Consider the following 23,269-nt stretch of genomic DNA (forward strand, 5'->3'; position numbering starts at 1 on the left):
CTCGCTGCAATTACACAGCTCAGTGCTGACTGAGTGTCTTTTCTCAGCTGGCTAAAGGCTTTAGAAGGTGTGTCAACACCTGCGTGTCCACTAAATTAAGCAACCAGTAAATAGGAGGACATAAAGAGGAAACAAAGCCGCATCACTCTGGCTCCTTCACTTTAATTGTGCTCCACCGAATAGCGAGGCCGTGTCGATTGGCAGTTCTGGTTCTAGTCCGTGAAATCATGTGTTGTGACGCGACTTAAGTACAAAACTGTTAGGGTGCACGTCTTTGGACACTGGAGCAAACACGCGCAGGCACGGGGAGAACATGTGAGCCAGATACGAGTCCCTTCTTGCTATGAAATTAGTGCACTAACCACAACACCGCCATGCAACATGGGAAATGTACTGGACGGGCCAGGTCAACCGTGAGCACGACAGGCAGTAAGTGAGACGGATCGATAAGGGAAGGAAGTGTGTTTCCTGGGATTCGTGCTAGTTTCAGCCGTCGCGCGTCTGCCTAAATGCCAAAAAGCGCGCGTGAGCTTGTGGGTGCGTGTGAGTTGGTGTTTGGGATAATGACAGGTTGTCACCACCTGGTGATGTGGAGCCAGCAGCTCTGATATTAATCCATTACCTGTGTGTCCCTCACTTTGCAGATTGCACTTGCAGGACTCAACACACTCAAAGGGCTGCTGCACTGGGGTCATTAGCAGCCAGTGCATTAAGCAAAGAGCCAGAAATTATTTAATACACTTCAACAAACACATCATAAAGTACAGACTGAAAACACTTTTGGAAATACCTACTTTGCTGTTGTGTTTAAATCTGCATGTCATTCACAGAGCTACAACGGGATTTGTCTTTTTTGTCCACATCGTCCAAAAACATGTTGCCTTAGTGACCCTGCCTTGTCGGCAGCTATGGAAATGAGTGCCTGAGTGCAGGATCATAAAGTTAACGACACATCATGGTCAGCGAGGGCCTTGCATTGAATTAATTAAAAAATAAGCAACTTCTTGTTGTTTGCTAATTAGCATTTGGAGACTTGGAGGCTGGAGATTTTGCTGATTTGGTCACATGTACTTTTTCTAATTTTCCACTACAAAAGCGATGTTGAAGCTACTTAATGCTGAAGCAGGGGCTTCAGAGAGGAGAAAGGGAGACACGAGAGGATTAAATCCGCACCGAGTGGCTCGTCAGCAGGTCGGAACTTTGGCGGTGGTTCGACTCGACTTGCCTTCTTTTCCAAGAGGATTCCTGGTGGCTGAACGTTCCCACTGTCAATGTGGGACTGGCCAACTTTACTGAGAGACTCGTCCTTTGTGTGTGTGTGTGTGTGTGTGTGTGTGTGTGTGTGTGTTTTCAGGTGGCATCTGTCATCAAGATAGCGAAAATCTCACGCTCTCCCAGACTGTACTGGGGGTCAGCGAGGTTCAGATTCTTCTAAAAATGGGCTTGTTTACTCCCCACTGCTGACAACAACATGCGTACATGGCTCCAGAGTCAGAGTGCAAGATTTGCTGCAGTTTATTTTTAAATCCACGCTTGTACTCTGTGGGTCTTATCTATGCACATTCCTCTCATTCCACCACGTCCTGAAGCACAAAAGAGGCTCTTTTCCCCACTCGCGCGTGCATTTGGTTGTCAACATTTGCGCAAACCAACATTTTCTTTCTTCTTATCCGCTGACGCAGCGCGGTGTGACGCACGTGCACACACCTGATCAAAGGTCCTGTTCGGGGAAAAAACCTCTTTCAGCCAATTTGTGCAGCTGTCAGTGTCCAGCTGATAGCTGTGTAAGCAACGTGTCACAAACTGCGATAAGGAAATCCTTTGAAATATTGAAATCCCCCCCCCCCCTTTGGCAGCCACGCTTTCTCTTCTGTCAAATTCCACTCCGCCATCGCTCAACGCTCGCTCCTCGCTCCTCTCACCTCCTTCCCTCCTCTTCGACATGCTTGCTCTATGTTTCTGGCGTGCTCCCGTCTCTATGCTAGTCTCCCTCTTTCAAGGATTAGCCCGCAGCGAGAGTGTGCCGAATGAAGACCCGCTCTCAGCTGGTAATGTTGACACAGTTAGTACGGTGGTGCGGCTCTCACAGTTGGGGGAAGACTCAGAGGCAGCGCCTCAAACTGTCACACAAAGCAAACACGGTTATTGGGTTTTCATAGGTTTTGTGGGCAGCTGAGCCAGTGAAGAGCAGCGTATCTGTAACATCGCGAACATCCCAGCGCCGTCACATGGGAGAAAGACACGATATGATACAATCGTTTACAAGGCTATGACAGTCCTGTAGCTAGAGGGACTGTCACACTTAACAAAATATGGAGCATTCGGCTTTTCTGGTGTATTTTTTTACTATTTTATCACCCTTTTTTCTGCTCCATCAGCATTCTTCCAGTCATGTCTGTGAACGCCGCCCTTTCAATCCATCAAACTACCGCTTTCTTCACATTTACTCGCCAAACACACAGGAAGTTGACTTTGACTGAAGTCGCATGTACTAAATAACAGTCTATTTATAGCCTTCCTGTCCCTAAAGAGTTCTTTCTGCCAAACAATGGGTACTTCTAGGAAAATGAACTCAAAAACGCCAGGTCATTCCAAGCTTCTGGAATGCTGGAGTGCTTCTCTCTCTCTCTCTCTCTTTTATTAAATAGCCAGTTGATTGATTTGGGTTTATAGCAAAGGCAGATTTTCTTATTGATTGACATTCCAATTTTCAGTTTGCTGTTATGGTTCCATGCAAACTGACTTTTATTTCTGAGGCGTAGAGACAGATAAGTCCGGACGACTGAGATTTCAGCGACGCTGACAAACAATGAAATCTTCTGTATGATCCGCCATGCACATTTAGCCACATGGTGATTTTCTCTTGCTCAGTGGTGTCTAAAGATCTTTGTGTTTTATATAGAGCCAATTACAGACAAGAGGCCACAGTGATTGAACGTAGTTGTGAAAAGCAGGAAGAATAAAGGAGCTGGAGGTTAAGAATATAGAAAAAAGTAAGAAATTGCATGAAGACATGACAAAAAAAGGCCCCAAACAGAAATGTTGGTGAAAAGAGAGTGAGAACTCGGTGAAAATGGACAGGAAAGAGGATGGGATATGGGAGAGCGGGTTCTTCCGGCCTCTCCCGACGCTTCCTGAAACACAGACCAAGGAATGTGGGCTATTTTTGGATCCAGCACTGTGATTCTCTCTCACACGCCATGCTCCTAAACACAACAGAGGAAGGGTTTAAGGACGCTTACGAGCACGTCCGAGCAGAAACACGTCTCCTAATTTACCGTCGCCATTTAAAGATCACAGGAGTGGCTAAAAATAAGCCCTGGATCCTGCCTCTGACGCAAAACTTTCAAAAGACACCAGATCTTTCCAGGAATTCGCAAAAATATCCTTCTCAGTTCCCAATCTGACTGTCAGATGTGGCCGCTTTGGGTTCAACGTTACATAATGAATATACAGAAGGAAAACTGACATATTTATTTTGGGGGACGCAGAAGTTGGTGTGCAGGTATAAATAGAGCCTGGTGATATCTAAGGCCTGTGATTGTGCTGCATTCCATTTATCCTAAAACGTTTAGAGTCAAGGATGCACATGTAGAAGTTCTGAACGGCGCCAAAAATACACATGACATGATCAGAACATGTAACCTTTGGCACAAAATGCAACACCCGACGTCCGCTTGAAAACTAAAAGAGCTAAGCAGCAGCGCTCAGTGGTTCCAGTCCCAGCAAGACCTCAGGGAGAACAGAAATTCCTGCTCTTAGGTCAAAGGTAACTCATGACCGGAGAGCAAATGCTATTTCTCGGGAATTCAATCACACATGAGTGCTTCATGGAATCAAATTAAAGTTCATTTCATTCCATTAGGCGCCAAGAATTCCAATAAAGTGAATTATGTTATTTGAGTTTAAGCTCTTACATGAAGTTCACCGACAATTGTAAAGAGTAGACGTGGCACCGCATAATTTCGGCATGTCTCATTAACCTGCAGACCTCTTTCGGGGCTTTCACTCTGACTATTTGCACAAATGTGCAGTTAAAATACACTTTAAACTTTAAACCTTGATATTGGTGTTATGGATAACTGTGGGATAAATGCATATTATATTATGTGAATCATTACCCTGAGCATGTGTAACACATGATTTAATTCTATCTATGCCATGAAAGAGCCAAAGTTAGCATAATTGAATTACACTGATTTAGCTCTCCAGGACCTGTAAACAGCCTGTCTGGCCAGGATAAGCACGATTAAGATAATCTTAAATGTAATGAAAATAAACAAGTTCTCATATAACACCATGACTTTCAATCTGGGAAAGAGAAACAGTGTCCCCCCAGTGGTCGTTCTATATTTTTATTGATATGTTCACCAGCCCACCTTTACATTTAATGCAGTTTAACCCTCACTTTACTTTGTTTACCGCTCTCCTTTTTCCTCATTTCCTCTCTCCTCTCATCCCTCCCCAGGTCACATTCAAAAAAACAACTTCATTGTTATTTCTCTCAGGTTTTGGAGGCCACTTCCCAGTGGAGTGCTACGTCCTAGCCTAGGGTTAGCGTCAGCGGCGTCAACAGCACTTGGACTGTCATAAACAAGTTTCACAAACATCCCAGGAGGATGTCCAGTTTGGGCTTGGAGCTCTGGGATCAGGCGGGAGATGAGGAGATCCTACTTTATTAGGAAAAGATTTTTTTAAAGAAATTCACATGAATCTAGACTTTATAAAAAAATTATTCTGTTTTCCTAATTTAATCTGCTTCAAGAGACGAAATCTAATCAAATTATTTTGTGTTCATGTATCAGTTTTTTTGGCCACTTAAAACAATCGAGCCTGTGATGTGCTGTGTCTTTTCCATGGGGGCACAGGCCACCTTCCTGACTTTGGAGTATTCTGTGGCCACTTCTGGCACCAGAGAAGAAGTAAAGAGAAAACAAAAACACTGCAACCGATGTCAGCCGGGTGACTTCATATTATCTGCACGTGCACATCCGTTCTCTGACCTCAAGCATTCTTTAAAGCATCTTTAAAGCATTAATGCAATAATTGTTTGCTTCAAACTGGGAGCATATGAGGTTTACCCGGCCAGAGTTTCTGTAAAATCCAGCAGAATTATTACAATTTTCAAAGGGCTTCCCATAATCCAAGCTGCTTTTTTAAAATGGATGAATAAAAGTTCCCAGATTTTTTTGAAAAATTATTTAGATCCAGTAAAAAATCTGAGCTGAGCTGCATTACTGAAATGACTAAAACAAATCTAGTGGTGCGAGACTGCTGTGCTTAGAGTTCCATATTTTAGTTTTTGTTATGTGTTGGGAACCACATTTCCTGTCTTTCATCCTGGCAGTTTAGTTTTTTAGGCAAATATCATGACGTGAATTTCTGTAATGATTGCGGTTAACAAATCTAAAAGAAAACCAGACGTGAGTGACATTCATGGCAATCACCCCACCACATTATACTGTCACTTTGGTTTTCCCTTTCCCTTTACTCCCCCTCCAAACAGGGGAGAAAAACATATTCTATACTCTTGCTTCTTAATTGCATGACCTCTAGCATGCCAGGTACAAAAAGCAGGGGGGAAACATGCATATTGAAGAGGAGCTTTGCGCAAAGTTCTTTTATTATGTATATTTATGCAAATGACATATTAGATTATTCAAGAAAAGTCTCCGTTGCTCCTCCTCTTGCTGCCCTTTGGTCAGTCTTTCTGCCCACTATATGCACAGAGAGTGGCAGCAGCCAAAGTCCCTGATTAGTTTTTTTTTTTTACAAAAACTATATAAAAAGGGGAAATAGAGGTTTCATTGTTCTTCTGTGACACTCCTCAAAGTTGAAAATGAGAGAATGATGAATTTTGCAAAGTTTCCCCAACATTATCTAGATTTCTGTGCCAATGCTAATGAACTTTGGGTGTCTCCGTTTAAGGTGAACTGCACTTTCCCGCTTATCTCCCAGCAGCTCTTCTATCCCTCTTTATCTTATCTTCTCCACCTTGCATATTAAATAATATCATCCTGCCCTCTCATGTCCCTCAACTCCTCTGTGTTCTAGTTAAACTTCTCCCCTGCTCCTATACTTTGTCCCCTTGTCTTTCTCCTCAATTGTCCACAGCCTGCAGCCCCTCTCATCTCATCTCTTCCTACCACTCACACACCGTCTATCTGCTGCCCCCCTTCCAACATTACCATGCAAGAGATTAAAATATGAGGAAACAATCAAGCCATGGCTCATTAGCATATGAACAGGGGGCCGACAGGCAGCCGGAGAGATGACAACGGAGCCCTGGAAATCCATCTCGGCGCTTTTTTAATCCCAGGAATGACTTTTTACCGTATTTTGTTAAATGAGACAGAACAATCCTCCGCCGCTCCTTTCAGGCAGTTAAATTACCATCAAAATAAGGGGCCTTATAAGGCAGAATGCTCGTGTCAGGTCAAACAATGAGGGATAGAGGCAAAAAATGTCCACACAATTTTGTTTCTATAGCTTATATCTCTACAAGAGGCTGAAAAGATATGAGTGTGTGTATGAGTGTGTGTGTGTGTGTGTGTGTGTGTGTGTGTGTGTGTGTGTGTATTTTAGGGTTTCCCCTTAAAATGCAATTTAAAAATGGGTTTTGCTGCCAAAATGCTCAAATTTGTTTTATATGGTTAAAGAGTTACAGTTTTTATTTTTTACTTTTATAGGAGGGAATATCTTACCCACATTTAAAGAAATTACCAGGGGAAATTATTGGGCTGTTATGATCCCAATAATGTTTATGTCTGCAGTCAAGTTAATTGGGCTTTGTGTTAATAAAAACCTCCATTCTGAAAACATGCAAAAAGCGTTGTGTCTTATCAGAATTTCAGTTGTTTCCCAGATTGTCCCAAAATCTGACTTCAGAGACACAGCAGACATTTTATGAATATTATATTGAACGACAACAGTGGGAAACAGATGCTATTTGTGTTTCTATATTTATAAATACTCAGATGATCCAGATCACAGAGGTAATCCACAGTCTTAAATTCTTCTCTGCTGAATTTGCTGGTGATCCTCACTGTGTTGGCCTGCTTTTACGTCACACTACTGACAGACCGGTCGTCCATTATTATATTATATAACAGTATTACAAATAATACTCACTAAAATATAATATTAACATAAGTATTCCAAACACGATGTCAGAATTAAGGCCAACCGCTTCAATCCTGGCCTTTGTCTGTCTTTTGCTGATGAGACGCCTCCGTCTGTCATAAAGCTCAATTTGGTGCTGCAGTGATGGTTGACCTTCCATCTGCACAAAGGTTCTCTGGAGCAGCCAGATTGATCACTGGCTTCTTGCTCACGCTGCTTCCCAGGGCTCAGAGAAGAGGCCTGGTGGTTCCAAACGCCCTCCGTTCCAGAACGGTGGAGGCCACGCGGCGTCTGAGAACCACAGAGGGTTTCTGAATACTCATACCAATCAAATATTTAACTTTTTCTTCCTAAATAAATGTGCATGTTGTAATTCTACCAAAACATACCAAAGACTGGAAAAACGTAACGACCTTAAGATCGATAATCTCATAATATATTATGTTTTTTTTTATTAAAAGCTTGCGCATTATGATCATGTAATCACATCAATCCGTTTTCATGATGCTGAAACAGTGTTGCATTGAAAAAGAATCCAAGGTTGATGTAATTCAGTCCCGCATAATCGATGTTAATGGACATCATATGAAGAGGGCAGCGGGCCTCTGGACATAGATAATGGAACTCATGTGATCCTGCACACATATTTAAGCTTTTACTGCTAGTTTCTCTTTTAATTGAGGCAAATCTACAGCAACAACCCCCCCCCCCCCCCCCCCACACACACACACACACACACACACAAGCTGGAGCATATAGTAAATAGTTAAGCCCGCTGCAGTGATGGGCTTCAATATTTCCCTCCACTTTAGATGAACCAGGTCTGATTTAAAGACATTTATCTTTTCCTTTAGCGGCGCTCTCGGGGTCACCAACCATTCATTATTACTCCACTTCTTTCCTTCACAGTGTTCCTTGTTCTTTCCAGTCTCTGTCCCTCTGCTCTAATTAAATTCCTCCATCAAATGGTGGATGAGCAAATATTCGAGGAAAGGGAGAACGCGAGGGAGGGACGGCGGGAGAGAGAGTGATGGAGGAAGAGATCAGAGTGTAAAAGCATGCTGAATGCAATCCAAGTCAGCTGAGATCAAATGATGACCTGAGGATATCTTGAGGGCAGCTCCACCACAGGGCACAGCCGCTCAGCTAGAGCTGTCATATCATTATTTAGGCTTACTTATATTCAAACCATTAGACGTTGAAGCAACTCAAGGCTCCAACACAACACAGAGCACAGTAGATAAAAAAAATAAAGTTTAATTGAGAGATAAGCATTATCTGATAATGCTAGCTGTGTGCGACCAGCGTCGAGAAGAATCGTGTCTGGATTGTGACAATCCCCGAAATCGATAAAACACAGTGAGGAGGTGCTTTTTCCCACAGAAAATTCCATCCGCCACGATACCGGTTTCCAGAGTTAAATACATAGGTCTCTAACCCATTTCAACTCTCACTCCTCTTTTGTCCCTTCGAGAAATGATGCACAGCCGCCCACATTTATAATTTAGAATCCAGCACTGAGCCATTCATCAAATGAGAAAAGAGACATGGTTTGCTCGAATATAAAACAAAGGCTGAGACATTGAGAGCGGCGCTCGATATATTCACGATGTGCTTGGATTGATTTAAAGCCCTGATTGAATTACTTGGAAAAGGTTAAAAGTATCCATTACAGGCTAACATGCTTTTGCTGGGGAGCACAGGGAGAACAAGGAGAATGCAGCTCCCGCAATCAAGCCCAAATGTATCCTGGAGGCGTAAATACACTAAAGTATTGAGCGGGGGGGGGCGCACATTTCATGAAACTGAAAGATCAGAGTAAACAGATGCCAGCTGGGAAAGAAGCAAAAAAGAATAGTCTTTCATTATAATACATACATTTGTTGCTTCTTGGAGAAAGATGAGGCTCTTTGTTCTTAATGGCGACTTTAGTCAGACTCACATCCACCAGACTGTGTTTGTGTAATACAGGAGAGTCGAATGATCCATCCAGAATGTTTCTCCACCAAGAACAATAATAAGGGTGATATCAATGGGGGTGCGGCTAAATGCAATAAGCCATGAAAAGTCGAAGAAAGAGAAGGGATGGCGGGGAAAGGTTGGGGAGACTGGAAGAAAAGGAAGGATGGAAAGGAGAATGGAGGAAAAAAGCAGAGGAGGGAGGAAAAAGGCCACCAGAGAGGTCACTTCTGCTGTTAATAATTTATCCTTTAAAACCAGTCTGAGGCTTTAATTGGTGCTGTGGCTTAATCCTGAAACACACATAGACACAAACACCTCAGGGAGCCTCTCAGCAGCTGTGCTCCAGCTAAATTGGCTACAGCGTAGCGGCGGCAGCACCGAGTTCCCTCCAGGTATAATTCAGTCAGCCTGAGCAGCGTTCGCAGGCCTGCCAGCCCGCCGTCTCATGGATCTGGGCGTGACACTTCTTCTCCTTCTCCAGCATCTCGTCGTCTCACGCTCACTGTCACGCTCTCAAAAACAAATTGAAGAGTAAATCAAAACGACAGGGCGTTAGCACGGCTGTTGGCCGGATAAACACTCAGTTCGGTGCAGTTGTAATCTGCATTAGCTAAGGGAAGACGCGCCGCGCTGCATCGTGAGGCTTCTCAATGTAACTTGGATTAAAGTAATTCATTTAATGTTTTAAGACTCAGTGGAGGAAAACGTTATTTGCCTCGACTCAAGGCTTCATTATGATTTTAGTAATCAAGAAACATTATGCAGGGAAGTCATTACTGTCATGTGACCTCATTACCAGAGAGGAGAATCACAAAGTTCTATTTTCACCATTCAGAAGTTGTCGTCCCTACGATATATTGCTTCATTTGCTGGAAGCACATGAAACTCAAAGGAGGCTATGGCGACTGGCTGAATTTTGAGAAAAAGAAAGTGGGAAATGCAACATTGTTGTGCAATGTTTTAAGACTTGCATTTGGAACATTGACCACATCTAGTTTATTTTATAAAATGGTAAAAGCTTTTGATAATGTTTACCTACATCCTGTTTTGAGTAATATTTTACTGTTGCACAGCCGATATTATTCCACATCCTCGTCCCTTGCAAAGTAAATACCGCCCCCGCCCCCCAAATATTGAGCCATTATTGGATTCACACAATTCCCAAATACAAAGATATATTGTATTTGTCACCCTGTGTGAACCAATATGATATCAGAACAGCAAGAATCTGTCAGAGGAGATGATATCATGTCAAATCTATGTATCATAAAATATTACATATTTTGGGGGGGAGATATTGTGCATCTGGTTTGCTGAGAACTCCCAGAGTGCAGCCTCAGAGTCTGTAATAGTAAAGTGCATTTCCACCTTGAGAATTAGATTTCCAAAGTGAGATAAAAACTTGCCCAACAGTTGCTGCAGCCCAAAATCAGGGAGACAGTGGGGTTATCAGCCAGACCCCAGCACCACGAGAATACATAGTGTCTCCCAAATCCTATTGTGGCATGAAATGTCGCAGCACATTAGCTACAAGAGGGATTACCCTTCCTTGAAAGTAAAAGAGGGAGGGAGGGGAAGCATTGAAAGGAAATAGAAAAGCACAGAAAGAGAGAGGAATCGGGAGGCTGAAGGATCGTCTATGTAAACACATACGGAAGCAAACAGGTAAGTGTGAGCTGAATATTAACTACTTCATACTTCCGTAACCTGGAACGTTATTTCTAATTCCGACTATTTTTCCCATATCCTCACTTCCGTTTTTTGCTCCCATTATTCCTCTTCTTCGCCACTGGCTATGGTAATCTCACGATCTTGATTTGGCTACGCATATGAATTATGTACACAGTCACACACACATGGTTTATCCGTGTCTGGAAGTTGAGCTAGGTTGGCAGACTAAGACCAACAGCTTGTGGCTCTGCTTTGAAAGTAGGGAGGAGTCTCCTTCTTTCTTTTCCCACTTCTTTACTTTTATTAGGAACACTGTTGGGTCTCAACCCACTATTTTTTTTATTTTTATATATTTAACACAGTAAATTAGATCTGTTAGAGCTGTTTTTCTTTATAGCACGTGTGTCCTACATCTTCCTCTCAGTGACAGGTAAGCAATAGGAAACTGCATGTGGCTCCAGCACTGATGGGACGTGGAAGGTGACACACAACACTTTGTTCAAGTGCAGTCCTTTAGCTCTCACCGCCATCATTCGCGTCTTAATTGCTATTAAGTGCTGTTTGTGAGAAGGGCAAACGAGTGGCTTCAAAAAGTTCTGTATCTGGATGCACTAGCACACAAATCCGCAGATGGGAGGAAATCAGGTTAGACAGTTTTAAAATTCAGTTTGGGCTTCTTTAAGACACACGAATATTTTATGCAAATTGAAAAGCTGGGTTGTGAATTCCTTAACTTTCTTTTTTTGTTTTGCAGTTCATATCTCCTGTGTGATGCTGCATACAGAGTTTATTTTTTCCCTTTTCTTGCATAACTTGAGTGTCCCCCATGTGCACTCCTGTGTATTCTCCACAGAACATGATCTAAGCCACTGCAGCTACAAAACACCACATACATAAAAGTTGCTGCGTTGGACCAAACGCGTTGGTCTCTGACTGCACTGAACATCCCGACATCAGTGACTCCTTCTTGAGAGAGGCAGACGGACCTCTGCTGAGAGGATAATTCTAGGGTTGGTATGAGTGTGACAGTTAGCACTTTGTCCTCCAGTGCATCTAATCCAAGAGTTGATAGATGCCCTCCCTCTCCCTCTCCACGTCTATTCCCGTCCAAAGAGTCTTTTCTCTTCGAGTTCAGGGAAGAGGAGCACAGATAATACAGATAAACTGTGAGCAGGGTTATTTAGATTTGCATTTGTTAGGTTTTTCATCCTTGGTTTCACTGTAAAAGATTAGAATGCAATCTTTTGCAGCATCCGAGGTAGCATCATTTTCCACCTTTTCCTGTTGTTTTGATTGTGCATCATTATAAAATGTGACCCACGTTACACAAACGTTCGGCGTCTACCGTTGCGCTTCAGCACTAATGCACGAATTAAGATTTAATAGATTTCAACATGGCTGACGCTGACCTTTTAGATATGCAGAGTATACAGTGCACAGGAAGACAACCGAGAGAGTACATAGAAGAATGCAAACATATATTCACATGGAGAAACTGTCCGGGGATATTAATTATTCATACAGGAGGTAAAATCAATAAAATATGCAGATTGCTGCTGTACTACAAGTAGCAGACTAATGGCTCCTTCTCTTTCTCATCCAGTGAGTCAGCACCAATAAAAGCATGATAGTTGAGCAGAAGCAGCTCTGAATGAGGGTGGAAAAAGTATTATTAAGTTGAGGCTTCGCTAAATGCTCAGAATGATCATGTAAAATATGGCACAGTGCCACAGTGTTTTTTTTTTAAGCCCCAGCATGATAACAATGATATTGCATAAACACTGGCAATAAGAGCGCAGCAGCAGCTCATTTAACCTCAGTCAAAACGCTGCGGAATTTGTTTTTAATATTTGATTTGAAGCAGCCATCTTGTCCCTTCAAGTTGAATCACCTCCACCATTTACAACCAGTTTCAATGTTTTCGTATGCAGAGACCAATGAGGTAAAAACTGGAGTATAGAAAGTTGGAGCTGGAAACAAAACTGGCCTTATTTCATCTTGGTAGAAATGGTGAAGTAAAAAAAAACAAAAAACAATGTCTTGAGGCTTCAAAGGAGGCCCCTCCTGAAAGATAAATCACTGCTGGCAAAGTGATTGATGATAATTGAGACTAAAAAGAGTAATTAAATTCCTCCCTGAATGAGGTTGATGGTAATTTATCAAAAAACTGTTGCTCAGCCTGTCAGTTATTGACATTTTTCATGTCCCCTTATGGCGGATCCAGATGCAGCGATGCCTCCTTCAGAATAAAAAGACCCCGTTTTATCAGTTTCAGACACTCTGAACGGATCAAGAAGTTCATCATTCCTACTAAAGTACAAAAGCAGAGAAAGAGAGGAGTTCCATGAGAATTTCACCTTTTAACCATGAATCCCATTAAAATTCACGTGTCAGTCTCTTGCTGACCACACTAACCACGGCTATATGGCGCCAGAGCTCACAAGACTAATATTATCGCACACTCCCCTTTAAGAATATAAATATTGGAGGCTGTGTAATTTAGGAAGGAAATCTTTACATGCTGGTCCATAATACAAGATGGAATCCTTGGTAAATCTAGCCAGAATACCCCGAAGACCCTCTGCATCAGTGCTTGGCAGTGTGAAAGCATGAAATGAAACCCTAATTCATGGTATTGCTGTGCATACAGCGCCTATACAGTGAAGCTTCAAAGGAATAGTAAATGGATCATTGTTGTTTTCAAGAAACAGTCTGGATCCCCATAGCGCCTCCATTCTCCATCACTGTGGCACCATGGTAACCTGAACTATATCAAGCACAAAATGTTGCTGGGATGTTAGAGCAGGGTTTTTTTTTGTTGGTGTGCTTTGCAGTGGCTCTGCTAATGTGCTGCATTATTGTATAGCTGTGCTAGTACCAGCGGCAGAGTGAATCTCTGCGGCGGTGGCACACAGATGTATGTCCTTAGTGCTTTCCGTCTCTCACGGGCACGCGCACACGCGCGCACACGCACGCTCTCCTCGTTACAGGGTGCACTGAAAGGCCAGGCTGTACAGCATGTCTCAGTAGTGTGTGCCAGCCTAATCTAGTCGGCCCTTTTATCCCATCTCCTCCCTGCACTTCCACTTAAATCAACACTCCATTGAAAGCTACTGTACAGAGCTAGTTTGCCTCCATAACACTCACGGTTGCCCGTGCACAAGCACACACGCACGTGCCTTACTTCTTTATTTCTTTTCCCTCACTTTGATACTCTCTTTATTGCTCCCTGTGTTTAAGACACAACCCACTACGAGACAGGCGCACATTTCCTGTCTGTTACGCAGACACACACGCCTTCACACACCAAACTGTACTTGAATGCAACACACTCTCTCACATTTCCAAAAAGACTGGTATGTCCCCAAGGAGAGCCGGTGGTGCGAATGAACTAAAGCTGAAAGGAGCTAAGCAATCTGTGTCCAGTCAACAGGGATGGACAACAGTTTGTGCAGCAGGAAATAGCAAAAAGAAAGACAGTTCATTGGCAGGCCTTTCAGAGCTCTGCTTCTATTCCACTCTAACAACTGGGGCTAATTTTATGGATCACCTACAGCCAGAGTTGCCTCATAAGCAAAATTGCAAACAATTACTGGGGCACATCTGGAGTGCCCTCTTCTCTCACACATCATGTCCAATACACTTTTAACAAATTAATTACACCCTGCTTGCTGAGCTATTTTACTGCCTTTGAAAACATGTTAGAAGTGATCACGGGTTATTTCTCCAATTTGACAAACCCATATTCAAACTTTCATTATACAACAAAAACTTTTCCGTCTCATCACATAAAGAGGAAGACATAAATCACTGCACTTACAAATATGTGTTTAAAGTCAGCACATATGCTGGGATGACACTTTCTGAATTTAATCTTCAGAATTACGGCATGCAAGAAGAGACATAATATAAACTACTTATGTTCAAGTGTCATTAAGATAAAGTTCGCTGTGGATGTGCTTCCTGCAATTAGCAACTGCTTAATGTTAGCACACCCATGCATGCATATCTCCTCACACGTATACTGTACGCACTGCAAGCACACACACACACACACACACACACAGTTACAGAGAAAAACTTTAGACTGCTCAGAAAAGTAATTTGACCAGGACCCAACAAAGGAGTGTTTTCTGTGGATAATCCTCAACAAGGGCTCTGGATTGTGTGTGTGCACATCAGTATACGTGTGTGTGTGTGTGTGTGTGTGTGTGTGTGTGTGTGTGTGTGTCTGTGTCTGTGTCTGTGTGTGGGGATCAAGCGAGCAGGAAGGGTTTTTATTGAGGATTTCATTAGCAGGGAATAGGAGATGTTCGACCCAGCCAGCCACCTCTGGCTCAGGGACAAGAGTGTGTCTGTAACCCAACTAAAACCATCTGTAAGGGCAAACTGTGTGGCAGCGTAAATGCGTTAAACTGTTTTTTTCTGTCAGCGTGAGAAGGAAAAGGGACACAGTCAGGCTGCAGTTTGCTCTTCCCAGTATTTCTGAAAGAATAAATATATAAAACATATACCGGGAGTTTGCAAATGCCTGGAAGGGACAAAGATCTAACAGTGGTTAACAAAGATAAGGTGAGACAGTATGTGCAAGAGAGCTTTTCAAGAATGCAGCAATGGCACTATGAATACCTGTCATTTGTTTTATTTACACTCCAAAATGGCTGAAAAAGCTTGTAAAATTTAGTTAGATGACCACTGGGCAGAGTCAACAGGAAAGTTTAGAATTTCCAGTTTAAACTGGTATGGAGAGGTGCATATGGTGGTAATCAACGTGATGTCCTCTGCTCCAGGTTTAAAGGTCTCTGATCTGTTCTGACACTTTGTTTAACAAGTAAATACAAGTATTTAATGGTAATTGTGCGTAAAGCCTTCACTGCCCCCGGAATTGTGTTGCGATTTTACGCTAACTAACAGATGATGTCACAACGTCTGTAACAGATGTAAATTATCAACTACACTACAATGAAAGGACTAAAATGCCGCATTCCTTCCACGAAATGGCCAGCAAATGTCAGTGCTGTCTTTTTCACACATGCTCCATTGAAAGTAGATATTTCCATTAACATTTGATGCCTAAGCCAGAAATAGTTGTAAACCTACAAGGATTTAAAAAGAAATGCAAAAAAAACTTGAATAAATGATTAAATCGAAAAAGAAAACACCTGAATGTGTTTAAGGTCAGCCATTGATTCTCACTAACTGTGGTGTTCAAAGGTATTCAGGGGGGAAATTCCCCTTAAAACTTCTGACCTGCATGAAAATGGAGCGAGACACAAAGAAGCAGCACCTAACTATGATGAGGGATGACATACGAGAGGAAATCCCTCAGGTCATCTTTTTCAATAATGTCTGTGGACCCTGGTGTCGAGTTCACAGCCCAAAGAACCTGACGCCCTTTTTATGTAATCACAATAAGCCATTCGCTGACTGGCAATTACAGTAGCGCTGAAAATAATTTAATCGTGTGGCAAAATATTATGTTTGTGTTTAGTGAGCATCGCAAAATGTGCGCTAATTAAAGCTAAATTCAAACCAGTTTTTAAGCCTGATAGGTCATTTGAAGTCATTTTGCTTTATTACAAGATAAATATTACAAGGAATGTGATAGAAAAACCAGTGGAAAGGAAGGTCGACTGCAGTTTGCTCTGTATTATAATAAAATACAGTACCACAGTAATACAGTTTTAATGGCAGAAAATAATTATTAGCATTTGCAATGTATTTTTTTCCTCAAAAGTTTCCTTCAGGCTTGAAGTTTCAGTCAGTTTCAGTACAGAGTCAGCCACTGCATCAGGATTAAATGAAGGTCACCTCAGTAAAAAGCCTTTATAATGCATTCCATGGAATGCAAAGAAATTCTATGGCCATTATGTGCGACGAATTCCAGACGCTCATGATGACAACAAGCAGTATAATTGATGATTTCACGTAAGTAAAAGTAGATCTTTATGTAAAACGTCTACGCAGTAACTGGAAATCAATTACGCTGCCTTTACATTCGGTCTGGGGATGGCTAAGGCCTGAGCAATTTCCGTGGGGGAACTATTGGGGGTGTGAGCTTTTAAGAGGCAGAGAATCTATTAGACAAAGGTTGCTACAAAGTGGCCTACTATTAAAAATGCAGCAGCGCCATAATTCCCAGAACCTGTGTGCCTCGCTGCCTCTCTCTCTCTCTTGAATTCTGTTACTGTCTGCGCTCCTACTGACACATCTGACTCGGCTTCCCTTCAAATCTCTTTTTCTTCCTCCTTCCTGGGTGTATTTACTATGACAAAAATGGCTGGGGTGAGCCGCTTCCACCCCATCTGTGCAAGCACTGACCCTACAAAGCATTTTCATTCATCCCAGCAAAGGCACTGGTCAGTGTCTGCTACTGTACTGGGACAAAAATAGAACAGCCCACATAGTATAACAAATGGACATATATGGATGCTAAGAGAGTTCCTTTTAAGCAGCGAAAACTACCTGGTAGCGGCAAAGTGAGCAGATGGTAAAAGAGGGAAAAAGGGTGCAAAACACAGTGGGAGAGTGGCAGAAAAAGAGGGAGAGGCAGATTTAAAAAAACACAAAAAGAAGGGTATTAGTGTGTTGGGAGAGGAATTAGCAGTAAGTTACACACGGAGGCTCTCCGTATTTGGATATGTTGCTGTCAAAGTGGGGCTGAAATTTACACAGAATGTCTGGTTCTACAGCAACAATATCAGCTTCGGTGTTGTAAACCTACGAGTGATGCACAACAGTGTGTGGGGAGAAGGCCAGAGCAGGATGCACGCTGTCCTATGAATGCCTTTGTTTACACACGCGTGTGCGTGTGTGTGCGGCATAACTTATGAGGACCTTTTTACAAGTATTTTATGTTTGACAAGGGGAGGGGGAGAGAGCAAGTGCAGAAGGAAGCGATAAAGGGAGGTCGAAAAGAGCACTTCCAAGGGAGTTTAGCATTTATACCGTCGTGCGTGTGTCCTTGTTGTGTTTGGACAGCCATTATCTCCACCTTGTGTGTGTGTCCCTCTTTGCCGCTGCTGTTTACTGATCACAGCTGAGCCGACCACTGACTGCACTTATCTGGAGCATAATAGTGAGTAATTGAATGTGAAAAGCTCATTTTTGAGAAGACGGAATATTCTATTTAGATGTCCGGGCGTGTCCGCATGTGTCATTACTTTGATATCTGCTGAATGCTGCTTCTCGTTATCCTAATTAAAGCTCCTCATGTGCCACTGAGCATATTAGCACACTGATCTGCAGAAAACCAATGATCCACTGGTTGATAATGTGACTCTTCTCCTTACAGCTTCTCTTTTTATCGCGCTCTTGATACAATCATCAGAGAGAGAAAAAAAGGATTTTTTTAATGATTTGCTCTGCTACATCCAGAACCCTCACTTTTGGTTTAAGGCATATGCGAGTTTAGGTTAAAATGTACTGTATAATGATCGATAACTACATTTATGATCCACAAAAATCCATCCAGCCATTTTCACGTGTTTGGAGTCATAATGGGCCTGGTAATGGCACGGTACACCCTGGATAGGTTGCCAGTTCACACACATCACTGGGCTGACATTTAAGGACAAAACCATAACACTCACACGTTCACAACAATGGGCGCATTAGAGTAGCCAATTAATTTCAATTGCATTTATCTTTGCCCTTTGCTATGCATCCACTGCTTCTGTTTTTTAAACCAAATGATCCCTTTAAAGCCTTCTCACAGCCATAAGAGGAAAACCTTAAATAAGAGAGCTCGCTATTCCAACCTACATGATAATGTTCACAAACCATACCTGTGCTCTTTTGTAGAGGTAAAGGAAGAGCAATTTTCTGTTTAATGGCAACGTATTTATGTGCACTCTGTCATCTGGCTGAGCATTGTTGGTTTTAGCTAGTTATTTTATAACTGCCATTATGCACAGGAGAGGCACATGTGTGCTTTTGTGAGCCCGATATACACACAGAAATGCTTAATATGTGATTGATTTCTACAAGACAGCATCCTCATTTCCATCTCCAATCAAATTTGTGAAGAAAATTACAGAGGTGGGGGTGGGGGTGGGGTTTATCTCCATGGGAGAATAGTGTGTAAAATCTGCTGGCCAACCCAAGCCTTCACAGACACCTTTGTGTGGCTACAGCCAAACACACTTGTGTTTGAAGCTAGAGATCTACAGATCAAACACTCAGCTGTCGTCAGGGTCCATATAGATGTATAACTAAACTATGGGGCCCCAGCGTGTATGCGTATGCATGCACACACAGACACACACAGCAGAGAAAGAGAGAGAGGGAGAGAGAGCGAGCAACTGAATTGTTCTTCTGGGACCCAGAGAGCTTTAATGACAGCAAGCTGTGCTGTGATGGGGTCAGGCAGAGAGGGTCACTGTTCAGAGGCCACACACAAACACACAAGTGTGCAAACAGGTATGCACGCACACACATTACCACAGGAAATAACGCACACATTTACAGACAAAATGAGCAAATATATATTGAGCCCAAGCTCAGCTGAGGCTCTGACCTGCTGAAGCCATGCACAGTCACGAATGCATACAACAGCCCCCCCATTCTTAGATGCATATATGAAGACACACCCTCACATATGCAACCGCCGCAATAGGGATGGCAAGATCCAATTTGGTATGACCTTGACGGCAGAGGGAGAGCGGGAGAGCTGGTGAGAGTGAGGGATGGAGGGATGGATGGAGAGTGCCGAATAAAGGGATGTCTGGGCCAGATGCCTGTTGCAGATACTGAAGAGAAATTAGATGACCTTGAGCCAATATAGATAAATCATGGTGCAAGTCCTGTGACACGGTGGCAACTGCACACACATACGAGCGCGACGCCATTGTCGTGTCAGTAAAAATGTAGTAATTTTTACTGACACAACAAAGGCGACAATCTATTACATCGTTGTTACTACAGTGATGTAATAGATTACTGACAGGCCTGATTGAAATATTGCGCCTTTGTTACTGGAAAAGAAAAGCAATTCCCTTTAAAGTTCATTATTCATCTGCAAACATTTTCTATAAATATGCAGCATGAATGCAGCAAAGTTAATGATGAACGTGCTGCCAAAAACACTGTCAAAATTTAAGACTGAATGATTCAACATGATGTGCTGTGTCCTTAAAACCTGACTAATTCTCTTTTTGTTACTATAATTAAATCAGTTAAAGGAAACATAATTACTACAGAGACAAGTGGGATTGAATTGTCTTTCATTTTAAAAATACTTAAAACAGGGCTTTCTTTTTGAAAATCTGAAGCCCACTCTGATTAGGAGACAGCTCTTAGATGTGGATGGATGCTGCCCTGAGATCAGAAGATAAGACTTTTTGGCACATCATTTGCCGATGTATCTCTGAGTTAATTGGAAATCTTTTATTTCCTCGACACCGAGGAGCTGCTAAAAGTCGATAATGTATGTTTAAAGCAGAGGAGTCTCTTTTTTTTGTCAGAATATAATAAAGACAGATTAATTAACGTGACGGGTTTGCTTGAAAATGACAATAAAGTCAAGCTACTATTATTTTAACATTTATCAAACAAAAAACCCAATTGGGAACATGGGCAATTCATTATCATCATTTTTTTCTTAATGTTAATATTAAAGGACATTGGTAAGTAATCACCATGTGATGGGAACTCCTGTTGTGAAAAGGCAGCAAATTTTCTCACTCGCAATATATTAATTGACTTGATCATCTGTATTCAAAAAGCTGAACCTCGTTCTAGGAAAGGTAACATCCCAGAGGCTTGCTTTAAAGTTGAACAGATTTTTACCTATGCCTCCCACACTCTGTCCACCAAACAGCATCACTCATCCTCATCCCACTCTCACACTTTCATCTTTGCCTCTCACCACCTCTTTTGCCTACTTACACACACATTTTAATAAAGATTGCTGCGAGCCTGCCGACTTCTTGAGCTCGCTATGGCGGAAACCGAAAGAAGCAAATGGATCATGGTAGACAAAGGCAGTGGCGAGCTGGGTGATAGGATGGAGCAGCGATCGATTGGGGCTTTCATGCAGTCCATCTCTGCTCCTGATGGTGGATAAAAGTGAACATGTGCTGCTATGTGCTCCTATTTTAAATAGATAAATAAAATAAATGTAGTAGTGTAGTAGAACACTTGATGAGTGAATAAAAACTGGAAGGTTTTGGATTTGAAGGCATTTGCGTGCATCTGCGTATATGCTGGGGTAGCGTGGGAGGAAAGGAACAAATTAGGAGAGCAAACAAGTTTGAAGGGAAGGGTGGGCCTCATGTCCTGAACTTGAACTTGTGGCTGGTGGGTCAGGGACAGCAGGTCAGAGACAAGAGCTCAGTGTGGAGGGAAACGGAAAGGCTGACACCAATAGCTCACTGCTCGGAGACAGCTGGAGAGATTGGACACCGTGATGATGTCACAGCTATCCTGCCAGGCAATTTTAGCATCTTAAGCAGTTTCACCATAAAGAAGGGGCTTCATGTGCCACCGACCTCAAAATTAGACCCAGTGACCACACGAGTCACACAGTAAACATATAAAACATACAAACAAGGGCTATCGTGACATTTAAAGAGGGAGGTGATTAGGAAAAAATAACCTTTACATGGTTTGAGAAAATAATACAATGCATCTGTGAGGTTAATGTCAAGGACCACCCTACCTTGGTTTGGAGATAGTGGGGGTAGTAGTAGGTGTAGTGGGGGTACATTTGCTGCTGCTCCAAACGTTTTCCCATGTAGCTGCAATCCAATCAAAGCTCCTGGAGGCTGGAGAAAGAAGCTCACAGGCTGGGAATGTTCGCTCACAGGGATTGGCTTGGATCCTTAAGGTGACTGTTTCCAATCTTGGAGGATAGAGCGAGAATGTTCTTCTCCTTCTTGGTGATGTTTGAGGGAAACAGAAGAGATAACTAGATTACTTGGGAGGCTAGTCTGTCTACTAGTCTAGGAGCTCAGCAGCAATCTCTCAGAATCATTCTACCTGTGCGTCTGGAAAGAGAGACGGAGAGAATCCCGAGAGGCGGTGAGGAAAAACGGGGCTGAGTGAGAAGGAGGTGGATGGTGAGGCAAAGCAAATTACGGAACGATAGTGGGAGGCAATCCAAGAAACTACAGAGAAGGATGGAGCGAGATTAAAAGGAAAGGACTGAAGAAAGAGATGAAAGAAGGGGAGGGAGTAATAGATGGGATCCTGTAGCCGGTTTCTTGCGCTCTCCGCTCTAAAAACCAGACTCACTCTTTTTCTTCTCTGCTGCCGTCTCTTACTCTTGCCGCTCTCCGTCTCTTCCTCTCTTCCTGTCTATCTCTTTTCCCCCCTTTCTCGCACTCCCTCCTTTCCTCTCACGCCAGATGAGACCCGTGATCCCACCGGTGAGCTCAGCTGGATCCAGAAGAACACACTCTATCTGCTCTATCCTCAGAAGACAGTTGAATCAGCGACGAACTCACAAATGGATGTGGAGCCGGAGAGGAGGAGGAGGTGGAGGAGGAGGAGGAGGAAGAGGAGAGAGGGTGGTCTGGAAGCTGGAGCTGTGACTGCCTTTTTCTCACTCTCTCTCTTTCATTCCTTGTTTTTCTTTAGGGATAGATAGGTGGATATTGCTGGAGCCCGGTGTGGAGGACGAGTCTTAAAAAGACAAAAAGCCTCAGTAAAAACTCCTTGTGTTCGGGGAGAAGCGGATAGCCTTATCCAGACGTTCACTCACACATAGGAAAATCCCTCCTGATCCACCTTCTTCAACTCTCTTCTCTTCCCCATGCAATCCCTTTCTCTTCCTTCTCAAGCTTTCTCCCTGGAGGCTCGCTTCCCACTGCGACCGGCGGCCGTCACTGTGCGTGTGTGAGGAGGTGGTGGCGGCGGTGGTGGTGGTGGAGATGGTGGCGGCGGCGGCAGCAGTGGAGGCAGCAGCGGTGTGTGTGACTGTGCATGTAACTGAGAGGGGAGTGTGTTTGTGTGGCTGTTGCCGTCTGCTCCACTCTGCGCGCTGAGACACAGAGGGGCTCGGCTTCAGCGCAGCTATGCTCCTCCTCTCCTCTTCTCTCCTCTCCTCTCCCTCTCTCGCTTCCCTGCTCTTCCGCTCTCTGTCTGTGTCTCTCTTCATCTGTGTTTTTCGTGGAACTAAAAGAACAGTGGGAGTGGTCGGTCCTGCCCTCTTTCAAGCCCTGGGGTCTGTGTGTGTGTGTGTGTGCGTACGTGTGTGTGTGTGTGTGTGTGTGTGTGTGTGTGTGCTAAATAGAAACTGAGAAGAACAGAGGGAGACAGAGATAGTCTGTTTTGCAGACAGAAAGGCGGAGCTGGGGGGAGAGAATATGAAGTGTTACAGAAGGGGTAAAAGGTGAAAGGAGGATACAAAGGGAGTAGAATTGAGGGACAGATGTCCCCCTGCTGGCACTCTTCAGTGCAGCAATGGCACATTTTCTGAAATGAAAGCAGACGTGTAAGTAAAAGCAGGGGCTTTAATGGCCCAATCCGCACCTGACTGCCTCTCCACGCTCAGAACCGTTACACATGCGTT

General features: G+C 43.2%; 1 protein-coding gene across 8 annotated transcripts in view; it reads right to left on the reverse strand.

Annotated features, from left to right (window-relative positions):
- The window catches only part of LOC130532206 (RNA-binding motif, single-stranded-interacting protein 3-like), a 75,443-nt gene extending 52,632 nt beyond the window's left edge, over positions 1-22,811 (reverse strand). Inside the window, exons 1-2 of one of the 8 annotated variants that reach the window (XM_057044650.1) lie at positions 22,460-22,811; positions 21,416-22,380 (exon numbers count right to left, since the gene is read on the reverse strand). In XM_057044650.1, coding sequence (XP_056900630.1) covers positions 21,416-21,490 — 75 coding nt within the window. In that variant the 5' untranslated portion in view covers positions 21,491-22,380; positions 22,460-22,811. Of the gene's footprint in view, positions 1-21,415 lie in introns of all 8 variants that reach the window. The other 7 variants (XM_057044656.1, XM_057044658.1, XM_057044652.1 and 4 more) reach the window with 7 other exon arrangements.
- Between the last annotated feature and the right edge of the window lie 458 nt (positions 22,812-23,269).

Source organism: Takifugu flavidus, chromosome 10 (genome assembly GCF_003711565.1).
Source record: "Takifugu flavidus isolate HTHZ2018 chromosome 10, ASM371156v2, whole genome shotgun sequence".
NCBI classification, from domain to species: domain Eukaryota; kingdom Metazoa; phylum Chordata; class Actinopteri; order Tetraodontiformes; family Tetraodontidae; genus Takifugu; species Takifugu flavidus.